General features: G+C 56.2%; 1 protein-coding gene across 1 annotated transcript in view; it reads right to left on the bottom strand.

Annotated features, from left to right (window-relative positions):
* AACS (acetoacetyl-CoA synthetase) overlaps positions 1-11,553 on the bottom strand; it is a 53,066-nt gene that overhangs the window by 24,113 nt on the left and 17,400 nt on the right. The window contains exons 6-9 of the mRNA XM_081800962.1: positions 7,340-7,454; positions 7,092-7,173; positions 4,004-4,416; positions 548-636 (exon numbers count right to left, since the gene is read on the bottom strand). Coding sequence (XP_081657088.1) covers positions 548-636; positions 4,004-4,416; positions 7,092-7,173; positions 7,340-7,454 — 699 coding nt within the window. The remainder of the gene's footprint in view (positions 1-547; positions 637-4,003; positions 4,417-7,091; positions 7,174-7,339; positions 7,455-11,553) is intronic.

Raw genomic sequence — 11,553 nt, 5'->3', positions numbered from 1 at the left:
CTGACTTTTTTATCTGCACACATTGCCCTGCACTTTGCTCTTTCCACGTAACATACCTTGGAGCTCTTCATCCGTGCCCCGAGAGCTCCCTTGTGTTTTATTTTCAGCTCTGTAATACCCCACCGCCCACACCCCTCCTGCCGAACTTGTCCTGTCTGTCTGCGGCTCACAGGGCAGAGGGGGAGCACCCCACCTCCGAGCACCATGCGGAGGGCAGAGCAAGGGGCCCTGCGCCAGCCACCTAGTGTCCCTCGGCCTCGGTGCTCCCATCTGTGCGTGGATCTCATACACGATCCCGAGGCTACATGGGGCACTGCCCTTCGGGGGCCCCTGCAGAGGCCAGCCACCATACTTCAGTCTGCTCCACAGATGGGAGCACCTGGCTGGTGGCAACGGGCCCCCGTTGTTTCGGGACTATCGGGTCTGAAGCAAGGACCCCATGTATCACAAGCAGCCTTTACAACCGATCCTCTTCATACCCAGGAGAAATAAAAACAAGCCCGCAGGCAGAGAGGATCCTTTCAAAGCTCAGTGGAAACAACCCTACCCAACAAAGTCTCCTACTCCAGAGCACGTCCAGAACAAAGGCCATCGCCAGACCCACGAGCAGCAGCAGGGACCAGAGCCGCTCGGGGGCTGGGCAGACCCCAGCACAGAAGCTTCGGGGGGGGGAGGACCTTTCTGAGGGTCCGTCCCCAAGACCACCTGCAGACGCCAGGTCTCTGGTGGCTTTATGGAGCGTGCATCATGGGGGTCGGGAACAGCCCCCCACCGAGGGGGTCGCAAGCTTCGGTGCAAAGTTGCACGACCCAGCACTCTCCCTCGGAACCGGGCGGGGGTGGGGGAACCCGCCTGGGGCCAACAATCGCTTCAGGAACTCTTTCAGTGAGCATGAAACGTTCACATGCCAAATCCACTGCCAGGGCCAGGGGCTCCCTAACAACAGGAGCCCGCGGCAAATCCCCCTCCCGTGTTCTTACTTAAAAGCGTCATTTAGTCTAGACCTGTTTCTTCATCAGTGCGGTCTGCTTTGAGCCGGGCCTATTCATAACCCTACATCTGTTCGCTGGTGCCTTCTCCCCCTCCTCGCAGGCAGCACAAAAACAAGCCTGGCTTTGCTTCTCTCCCAAGAATCTCTCTGAATGAACCTTAATTCACAGCAGTAGTTTTGCTCTTAATTTTTAAGTATTTATGGCTGAGTCTGAGGGGAAGGAAGTATGAGCAACATGACTTTGTGCATCTCAAGCAAAAGAGGAATTTAATTTCATAGAAAGAAGAGGGAAGCTGCTTTCTGAGATCTCTTGTCAACTCGGAAAACACAAGCCTGCAAACCAGGAACAGCACCCCCAGTAAAGCAGGGGGACGGCCCTCCCATCCCTCACTGTGGCCAAGGTTCCTGTTGAGGGAACTCTTGAACAGAACAGACAAGATGCTTAGTCACTTCTCTGGAGATGCAAGAGCCCAGGGAAGACAGAATAAGTATGATTTTTCCTGACTTGTCCATACTCTAAATATACCAGGCATGATGATTTTATGAGCAAGCCACATTATATCTAATACATTTTTATGTTCCTCGCCTAAAAAAGTGACATTCACTATGCAAAAAGCACTAAAAATAAAAGTGCAGTTAGACATTTCAGTTTTTTCCTAAAATGTCTGTTGTTTTGCCACACATACCCCACCCCTGTCTACAAGGTTTCTAAAAACGCTCCTCTCTATAGCTTGTTAACGGGCCTGTGACCAGGCAGACTAGAGCTCCCCTCTCCAGGGAAAATGTGATTCCAGCAACCATAGCAAATGACGTCTTACACTCTCAACACACCTGACGTGATTTAATAAAACAGGATGGTTTGAACAAGGTCAACTCACTCCTACAAAAAGGCAACTCGGTTTGGCCAGTGTTACTTGCAGAAATAAAGCGTCCCCTCCCTCCTGCCCTGTGGCTTCCTGAGAAGTCGCCCACAGACTCCTGGTGTATATAACCTGTAATCAGACCTTCAGCGAATCCAAATCCAGGTAATAATGGAGCCCCGCTAAGCCCTTTCCCCATTCTGATGGAAACGCTCTGTGAAAAGCTGTATAAGGCTTTAAAATGATTCAAATGTAAATGTCCCCTTTTTATGGGAGGGATTCAGACTGCTTCTAGGCATAGGAAACATCTGTAAAAGCTAAATGAACTAGAATAAGAGAAATTCCATATTTGATTTTCAAATGCTACCATCTTATGAAGCAATAGCTAGAAAGCCGTTTGGGAACAGGAGCTTTCTCCTCTCGGACAACCCCCTTCTTCTGAGCAGGGGGAGGAGAGAAGGCTATGACAAGGTTTGACCAAGAGTCTGTGGGTTTTTCTCCTCCCTCCAGGCTAAGCCAACTGAGGGAGAAGTGGGAAAGCGGGTCTGGAGAGAGCTGCAGAGCCGGCCAGGTAAGAAGCCCAGGGCACCCGGAAGGAGCGCCTCGGGCACGGGGGCCACGGAGCAAGGGGACCGGCCCAGGAGACGTCGGAGCGCCAGGCGGGGACTGTGCCCGAGTCAGAAGGCAGCTTTCCCATCAAGGCCAGGATGACATGAGGAGGCCAGGAGGGGTCATGGTCATAGAAAACTACCAAGTGCACCCAGGAATGGTATCTCTGAAGATTGACCTGGTTAGATGACAAGTATGAAGTAAAGGGCGTCGGCTGCCTCCTGACCAGACATACGGAGAAAAACCCGTTATCGCTTCCAGAAGGTGTCACCCAGATCTAAGCAGCAGGACGCATCCAACGCGTCAGGGAGCCATTCTGCAAGACCGGCAGCCACACTCCCAAAATGCCACTGTCGTCCGAGGGGGGCAGGCCGAGGAGCTGTTCTGGAGCACGGACCCCGGGCGGGGCGGCGGGGGAAGCAGGCTGCTGCGTGGGAGGTCGTGGGGGGAGCGGAAGCACCCGGACGGGGGCCACATGTCATGTCACGGTATCACGTTGACGCCCATCTTCCCGAACTCGACGACCTTACGAGGGGTTTGTGAGGGAGCGTGCTTGTTCCCGGGAGACGCGCGCTGAAGTATTCAGGATGAAGGGCCGCACCCTGCAACCCACTCTCAGGGAGTCAGCAAGAAGCAAAAGAATGTGTGTATGTGTGTGTGTGTGCGCGTGTGTCCACACGGGGACGGAGGCCACGCAGAAGAGGCTTCTTGGAAAGCTCGGGAACGGATGCTGAGAGCACCAAGGCTGCCGGGGCCCACCGGGCTGTCCCGCAGCTTTCCCACAGGCTCGCAGGTGCTTCAAGCATAAAAGGTTAGGGCCACTAATCGACACGGATAAAATCTCACACTTAGTAGCGAAGCATTGTTTCAGGTGCTTCAGTGAAGCGGGACCTGTAATGAGATACAGGGAAACGAGGAGTGCGTGGGCTGAACTGGGGGTCCCCGAAGTCGTATGCTGAGGCCGAGGCCCAGGGCCTCAGAATGTGGCTACGTTTAAAGAGGTGATGAGGTCAGAGAGCCCACGAGGGCGGGTCCTAATCCAATCTGACTGATGTCCTCACAAGAAGAGGGAATTTGGGCCATACGCGAGAGCCCAGGGACGCGCGCTGAGGGAAGACTGCGTGAGGGTGCAGGGAGAAGACAGCCGTCTGCAAGCCAAGGAGAGAGGCCCCAGCGGAACCCCCGACCCCCATCCCAGCCCGGGAGCCGTGAGAGCACATGGCTCTCGGTGAAGCCACCAGCCCGTGGTGCTCGGCGACAGCAGCGCAAGCCCACGACTGCGGCCTGGTGAGCTTTCCCGGGGTTCGGCCACAGCCCCCGGGCAGCTCCGTCCGAGCACGCCACGGAGCACGCGCGCACCTCCGCGCACGCCCTTCTAACACGACGGCATCACAACACCAGCACCTCTCCGAACCCTCCATGTGCTCACGGTTGCTGTTCTCCCGGCTCTCCTCTCTTCTTTGTGCAATGCCGGCGGGGCCCACCCACCGCCTTCACAAGCACCTACAGGGTCCGGGCCGCACTGTGGGAGTTGGGGGCTCACCCAGGGCATGCCCTGCCTGGGAGGCACTTCGGTGCCACCCATCGCAGTGGTGACGCAGCTCCTGGAACAGCAGCTCCGAGTGCCCGCGCTCAGTCTCAGGCCTCCACGCTACCCACCCCACCCCCCCCGAAGAGGGGCTACATGACGGAGTCTCTGGGGAGGGGGTGCGGTCTGGCTGGGGCGGGGGTTTGGGGGGCAGACTCAGATGGCTGTTTTCACCAGCTGGGAGTCCCCAGGGGAGCAGACAGAGGCTGAAGAGACGTACCCCAGCGGAATGCACCATGCACTTGGGCGCCCCGGTCGTGCCTGACGAAAACATGATGAAGAGGGGATGGCTGAAGGACAGCTGCTCGAACTCCAGCTGTGGGGCCTGCTCGCCTTTCCTGGTTGCAAGAAAGTCATCCAGAAACACGCTGGGGGCAAAACACAGAGACAGACAGTGAACATTCCAGAATGCTGGGCTGCATCTGCCGAGGCTTCCTGGGCTAGACGTGGCCTCTCGCTGCCTTCTACTGCTACCTTGTAGGATTTCTAGGGAACACTAACCTTGTGTGGAAGCTTTCCGTGAGGGAGGGGGAAAGTCAAATATTTATGAATTCAAATTCACGCTAATTGAAGGGAAAAGAACTGAATGAGTGAAGATTCTGAGTTGCTTTATTAGCATGCTGACAGGGCCAAGGGCCTCTTCTGAGAATCTCTGGAATGCTTTAACAAGCACCGTGCAGAAGGATCACTTACAACCAACACATCCCGTTTGTACGCAACTCAGGGGTAGGAGGTTGTGAACGCAGTGCTGCCCCCTGTGAGGAGCAGGGAGGGAAGGGAGGTACCAGATTCCTGAGCTTCTATCTCCAAGGAAGGTCGGAGCGAGAAGGTGGGGCCGAGATCTGAAGACTAGCTTCTATGACAGACACACTTCTAGGCAAATGCATCACATGCTACCACGAGGAAGACAACAGCTAGGTACAAATTTCTGTCCAGAAACAAAATTAAGTCCTGCCACTGACTACCACCTAAGAAATCTGCCCCCAAAGCTGACATAAAGCGTCAGTGCATGTGGCCAAAAACCAGCAAAGGAGGAACACGAACAGATTTTTCTGAGCAGAAATAGGGCAGCTGAAGCCACAAAGCCATCTTGGGAGAGGATAATTACTCTGAAACACAAGTGCATACACACAAAAGGGAAGAACTGCGCTATCTTGCATGGGAAAGCATCCTTAAGGACGAGGAGGTCTCATGGGGGAGGCGCAGAGGTTTAAAAAGGGCATGCATCCAGAATAATTCAACTCTGAGCAGTAAACAAACAAAGCCTTCTGCTCCAGAGGGTCAGGAAAGTCATTCACTGTGGAACTTTCCAGCCAATGGAAGCCCCATTCCACCTCCACCTCCCCTTCGATTCCCATTTACACAAACTGCCCAATCTAATCAGATACTTCACACAGAGAAAAACCTTTTCTTCCAAACGGTCTATAAATCACAGTAAATAGCAATTACTTTTGTTGCTCTTCTAAAAATGAAAATCCCAAAGGGTGCACCCCCACCCCCCACCCCAGGTCTCCAAGCCTGGGCGCGCTCTTGTTCTTAGTTTATCTATAGCATCCAGCAATCAAAGACGAAGCGCAGAGGAGGTCTAATTCCCAGACTGGGATGGCGGCAGCTTTTTGCATTGTATCAAGCTAAATGAAGTGGCTAACGTGATTCCACAGGATGCTCTCGGTTCATATAAATTGCTGATGAGCACATTCAGAAGGATAAAAGCCGGGCCACTGTGGGGCCAGCGAGCCCGTCTGGTCTTCCTCCCGGCCTCCGTGCGTTACGGCCCCCAAGAGAAAGGCAGGGGAGCTGTGTGCGCAGTGGGAACTGGGACCAGGGCTCGTCATCTGGCTGTCATTCATCAAGGTTGGCAGGGCTCCCACAGTCTCAGGGACGACCCAAGCGCCAGGCCTGCATATCCTGACCCAGACGCTCTGTGGGACAGAGCCCACCGCAGCCTGCGGCTGTCCCCCACTCATCATGGCAGACGGGACTGCTGGGGGCTACACTAAGTGCACTTGGCCCAGCATTCACTTACAGAATGCTCATAGCCCACCTGGAAGAAAGCGCTGTGATCATCCCCATTTTACAGACAGGGAACCCCAAGCACACACAGGTGAATCCCTCACACGGGGTCACAGAGCTGACATCTGAACCTGCACAGTCTGGCTTGAGACCACAGCCCCCAGGGAAGAATTCCTGTGCTGACAGCACCCTGTGGCCTCTGGAATCGGAGCACATGCCCCAAGGAGCCCGGCTGTGTCTGCCTGGCCCAGTGGCCATGGCTCACCCTCCCGGCAAGTGTATCTCATCCCTCCCACAAAACTGAAACCCCTCAGCACCCCTAGAAAGCAACCTACACAAAACACCAAGCCACGTGTCAGTTGTCCGCCCCAATAAAGGGACCCCTGCAAACTCCTTCCTGTCCTCCCCACAGAGCGAAAGGGAGCAAACACACCTGACCTTGGAACCCTCCCCCACGATGGTTTCAAGGAAGGAGGAAAGAGTATAACTCCAAGAATTTGGAGACAAACTCAACTGTGACCAAACCATAACCCACTTCCGTAATTCCTATTCGAAAACAAACTGCTCACAATACTATTTGGTACTTGAGGTGTATGATGCACCAGCTTATAAATGTCAGAAAAACAGAAGAAGATACAATTAGCAATAAGGACAAAGAAAAGGTTCTACAAGGGAAATATATATATACATGTGTGTGTTTACATGCACACATACGTGCACACACACACGCACACACGTGCACGTGGTAATTTCCATTTCATCAGGGAGCTGGGCTTGACCTGATGCTTCAAAGGCAGAGAGACAGAGCACTCCTGGGGCTCTCTCCATTCCACCACTAAGTTGCTGTGTGGTCTCGAGGGATGCACTCTGGGGCCTCGGGTGCCCATCTACAAACTGTGGTTTTTAACCAAAACCTCCCGCACCTCTAAGATGCTACGGCCCCCAGTGAAAGGATCCACAGAGTCGACTACCCACTGGGACTTCCTGTGGGTTCTGCCCAGAACCAGCGATCAGCGCGTGGCTGGCTTACCTATTTGGAATCTTGGAAATGTCTATCTTCTCTTTCGAGGCAATGTAAGGAATCAGCACCACCTTTTTCAAGTCTGGAAGTCCTGAAGGGAGCGGAGGAGCACAGGTTTGCAGGCCAAGACATTTAGTCGTTGCATTTCTTACAAAGTGTAATGCAACCAAGGGATGAGCACACGGGGCGCTGTGACCCTGGGGGCTCCTGCGCGCCGCGCCCTGCCCTGCTGGCTCAGACCCGGGAGAGCCACACACCTTTCACCACCTGCTGCAGCTTGTCCATGTGGCTATACTCTTTGCCATTGTATAGGACGGCCTCCACGGAGAAGATGAGCTTCGGCTGGATTTGAGAAAAGCGGTCCAGAACACCCTGCAAGTGGAAGGAAAGGGTGCTCGCCATCAGTCACACAAAAGGCAAACACCTTCAGCAGGGAGAGGAGCAGCTCGAACTGGGGCATGGCCTCATCCCTGTGTCCCCGTCAGCCGTGGCCAACGAAGAAAGCCCAGCGAACCACAACTTGCGCCCGAGACGTGAACGTCACTTCAAGGAAAGCCTCGACATAAAGAAATACCAAAAGAACATATGCACATACACTGAAATAGCAAAACACAAGTTTGTAAGACAGGGAAATCGTGGGGCGAGTAGCGGCACTTCCAGAAAGATCCCCCACTTTGCAGAAAGAGCCTCGAACACGGGTCCCCTAGCGTACAGGACTCACCTTCCAAAACGGCAACTCGCACTGCAAAGCACTTCCACATTCTGGTTCTCTTCTAATCCTCGATTAAAGAGGTCCGTGAGTCCTCCAAATGGTACTTTTTGCCAATGAAATGCACAACCCTATCAACGTGTATACTAACAAATAAGCTCCATTTAAAAGGCAAACTCGGGGCGCCTGCGTGGCTCAGGTGGTTGAGCATCCGACTTGTGATTTCAGCTCAGGTCATGATCTTACGGGTCATGGGATCGATCAACCCCCATGTCAGGCTCCACGCTCAGCCGGGAGTCTGCTTGGGATTCTCTCTCTCTCTCTCTCTCTGCACCTCCTCCGGCTCACACCCATACATGCTTTCTCTCTCTCTAAAATAAATAAATAAATCTTTTTCATAAATAAATAAATACAAAAGGCAGGCTCACCACAGCCACGTGTCTGTTTATACCACACGCGGAACCCGCCATCCTGCCAAGCACACCTCTCTCTCTGCAAGAAGGCATGCCTCCCATGCAGGTAACCCCTTGTTTCTGGAACTGACAGGTGTAGCCTCACGACACGCTCCCCACAGCTTGAGTGTTCTCCCAGGGGTGACAGGGAAAAGCCAGGTCTCCCCCAAGTTCAGACCAGGGTAGAGCCCTCTTCATCCACAAACACAGTGCCTGGGAAGACACCACCCAGAACGGCCCTTCCGTTCCCTTGTGCATGGGTCCAAGGCCAGCGGTTCACGACCAACACCCGGGTTACTCCAAGAGCACAAGCAGTGAAGCCATGATTTCCCAAGAAAATCCCAGTCTTCAACACCGCAGGGAGGTGGGAACCAGAAGGGAGAGGTGTAAAGACCTGGGCAACTCGTCCGTGCACGCAAGGGGAAGAGCTACGCAGAAAATTCCTGAGGCTCACCAGGAAAACCATTAGGTGGATAAAAGGCACTGTGGTGATGTACAAACTTTGCTATTTTATAGCAAAATAGATAGTATTCTTAAAGCTCAGGATTCTAAGATGGGCTGAGAGTTGCTGATTTATCTGGGAAGAAACTTTTTGCCATTAAAAATCCCTTACCACGTACGGAGTGCTGTGTGCCAGGCACCACTCCGGCTTGCTACGGGCACTCACACATTTGGCCTGCACACCCCCGGGGGCAGCTCGACCTCCTCGAGGAGGCAGCGCCAGCTCCAGTCAGTCGCCCAGCCTTCCCAACTAGCCAGTGACACAGCTGGGCCTGCAGCCCGGGGCTCTTAACCGTGGGGCCGCCTCCACTAGGGAAGACCCGCCCGTGGGCCAGGAAACCAAAGGGCAGCCGCAGAGAACAGGGCTGGATCCCAGGCAGACGGAAGCAGGAGGAGGAAGAGGGAAGCTCAGGCCGGAGCAACCCAGGGAACGAGGCTGTCTGCCGGCAGAGGGCGCCAGGGGCAAGGCTCGGGATCCGGGAGGGGCTGCACAGAGCGGGCCTGGGGGAGCCCTGGAAGGGAGCAGAGATGTCCTGGTGACACCAAGCGCCTCTCCTGCTCTCCCCACGCCAGGTGGCAACAAACTTCGGATGAAAGGACCCGGCCCGCCAAGGGCCTGGGGCTCGGGCGGCACAGCCCGCACACGGCAAAGACCACAGTGCTTCCGAATCAGAGGTCTGGGCCGGGTTGTGGACGGACTCGGAGGCCCCAGGTGGACGCCCACCTGGCTGGGGAAGCACAGGTGAAGCTCCGAGCAGGTCCAGGAGAGCCGCCCGCGCCGCAGCTGCCTTTATCGGGCAGAGACGCAGCACACCTGGGCTGGTGCATCCGGCCAGCCGGGCGGGGACAGCTGCCCCGTTCTGTGCGCATGGAGACCTGAAAACGCCGTGAGGGTGCAGGTGCGGCGCTCGGATGCGTGGATGTCAGGGGCTGGACCCCCCGCACATCTGTGGAGGAGCCACCAGACTCAAATGAAAACAGTGAAACAAAGAAAAAAACCAAAATGCCAAAAAAAACGCAGGACCTGGAGGTCTGGGGGAGGCTGGAAGGTTGGGGACCCAGAAAACAGCACTCTCCCCGCCTGGCGACACCCCCACACCCAACTGTGTCGGGCTCCAAGCTGAGAATGAGGACAAGCGGAAGAGGTGGAAGGCGGGGCGCACGGCAGCCCGGATCGCACACACGCCCAGCTGCGCCCACCGGAGGCAGGATGCAGATGACAGCTTTCCGGGAAAGCTTCCCGGAACTCGGGGCGGAGGGAAGCACCTGAGTGGGAAGGCGGCTGGCCTGTCATTTTCTGACCGCAGGGAGCGCTCTCCCCCGAGACTCTGGCCTTCCCCAGACCAGGGCGTGCTGAAGGCTGCGGAGAGAGCGAAGCCAGGCTGCCATCCAGCGCCCACGGGCACCAGCAGAGCGGCCTGGAGAGGATGATGATCCGGGAGAGAACAGCCGGGAGGTGGCTGGACGCTTGCCTGTGTCCCGCGCCCCCCCACACCCCCCCCCGCACCCGGAGGTACGATGTGCCACCGGGACCATCAGGAGCTCTGCTCTCAGGGAGGTCTTCAGGCAGGGGCTTCGCTCCAGCCCCAGAAGGCCGCGCCTGCCCCCCTGGGCCACACACAGCTCTCCTGACATCTTCCCAAAGGGCTCAAAATCCCCGATGTCACTCAACAACACCCAGCTCCTGGATAACAGCTAACACGTACCGACCTGGGTGGGGGCGTCCGGTGCTGCCCCCGACCCCACACTAGCAATAATTCTGCAGTCCTCACCAGCTCCCCAGTGTGTACTGAGGACTCGGCCAGAAGCAGCAAAGCCAGACCCGAACCCGGGCAGGAACCACCACGCCGCACTGCCTTCCCAGCCCTGCTTGAGCAACCCAGCTCAAGGGTGGGATCCAAGGGAACAGTGCCCAGGGACTGGCCCTGGCCTTCAGGGACCCTCCCATGAGGATGCCACTGGCCCCAAGCAGCTCACACAGGCTCGCGGACGGCCTGGGGCACTGGAGAGGCCACACGGAGAGTTCCGGTCTCAGGTCAGTCCTTGCTGACCTAGGGTGGTCCTCAACGGGGCGAGCAGGCTCAGGCACTGGTAAGCCCCAGGAGGAAAACCACGCCAAGCGGTGAGGTCTGGGGCGGCCACCCCTCCCTGAACTCAGCAGAGCTAGGTCCTCACCCCAGCCTCAGCCGCTCACTTACTTCTCCAGGCCCCTGGGCCAGAGAAGCACGTCTGTTCCTCCTTCACACGCCGTGGGGGAAATGTGACGTACCTGGACCGCCTTCACCAGAACAGCAAGCCCCAAGGCAGACGTGAGCTTCAAGCTCATACCCAGAAACCCACCCTGCAGCCAAGACACACACCGACCATAGAGTGCTGAGCTCCAACATTGCCAGTGGCCGAACCTGCAGCCGAGGTGTGCCAATCCCGGACCTGAGCCTCCTACGCCCGTTTCATGACCCTCTCTCTCCCCACGGCCCCTGTTTCGCATGTGAGGATAAACAGCTGGCCCAGGGGCGCATCGTCGGCAAGTCCAGGCCAACCTTCAGCCACTGAGCTACGTGGTCCAGTGCCCGGAGCAGAGGCCGTGACGAGAGCGGAGCAGTCCGATGCCAGAAAGAGTGGATGATGGTCATGGATGCCCTCCAGCTCCTCTAACTGGGGTCTGTCCTCGTGGCTCCTGAGAGCCCCCCCGTCCCCAAGGCTCTGCAACCAGGAAAGGTCCCTGGGGCCCCGGGTAAGTCCTGTTCTGCTGCTGCTTCATCCTCCACGGTGGGGTTGAGCATGAGCTGCCTGCCTCTGCCTGGGTCAC

Source organism: Leptonychotes weddellii, chromosome 13 (assembly GCF_054177405.1).
Source record: "Leptonychotes weddellii isolate Sample4059 chromosome 13, ASM5417740v2, whole genome shotgun sequence".
NCBI lineage: Eukaryota > Metazoa > Chordata > Mammalia > Carnivora > Phocidae > Leptonychotes > Leptonychotes weddellii.
The sequence above is the reverse complement of the archived record's forward strand: the minus strand, read 5'-3'. Positions and strand labels throughout refer to the sequence as shown.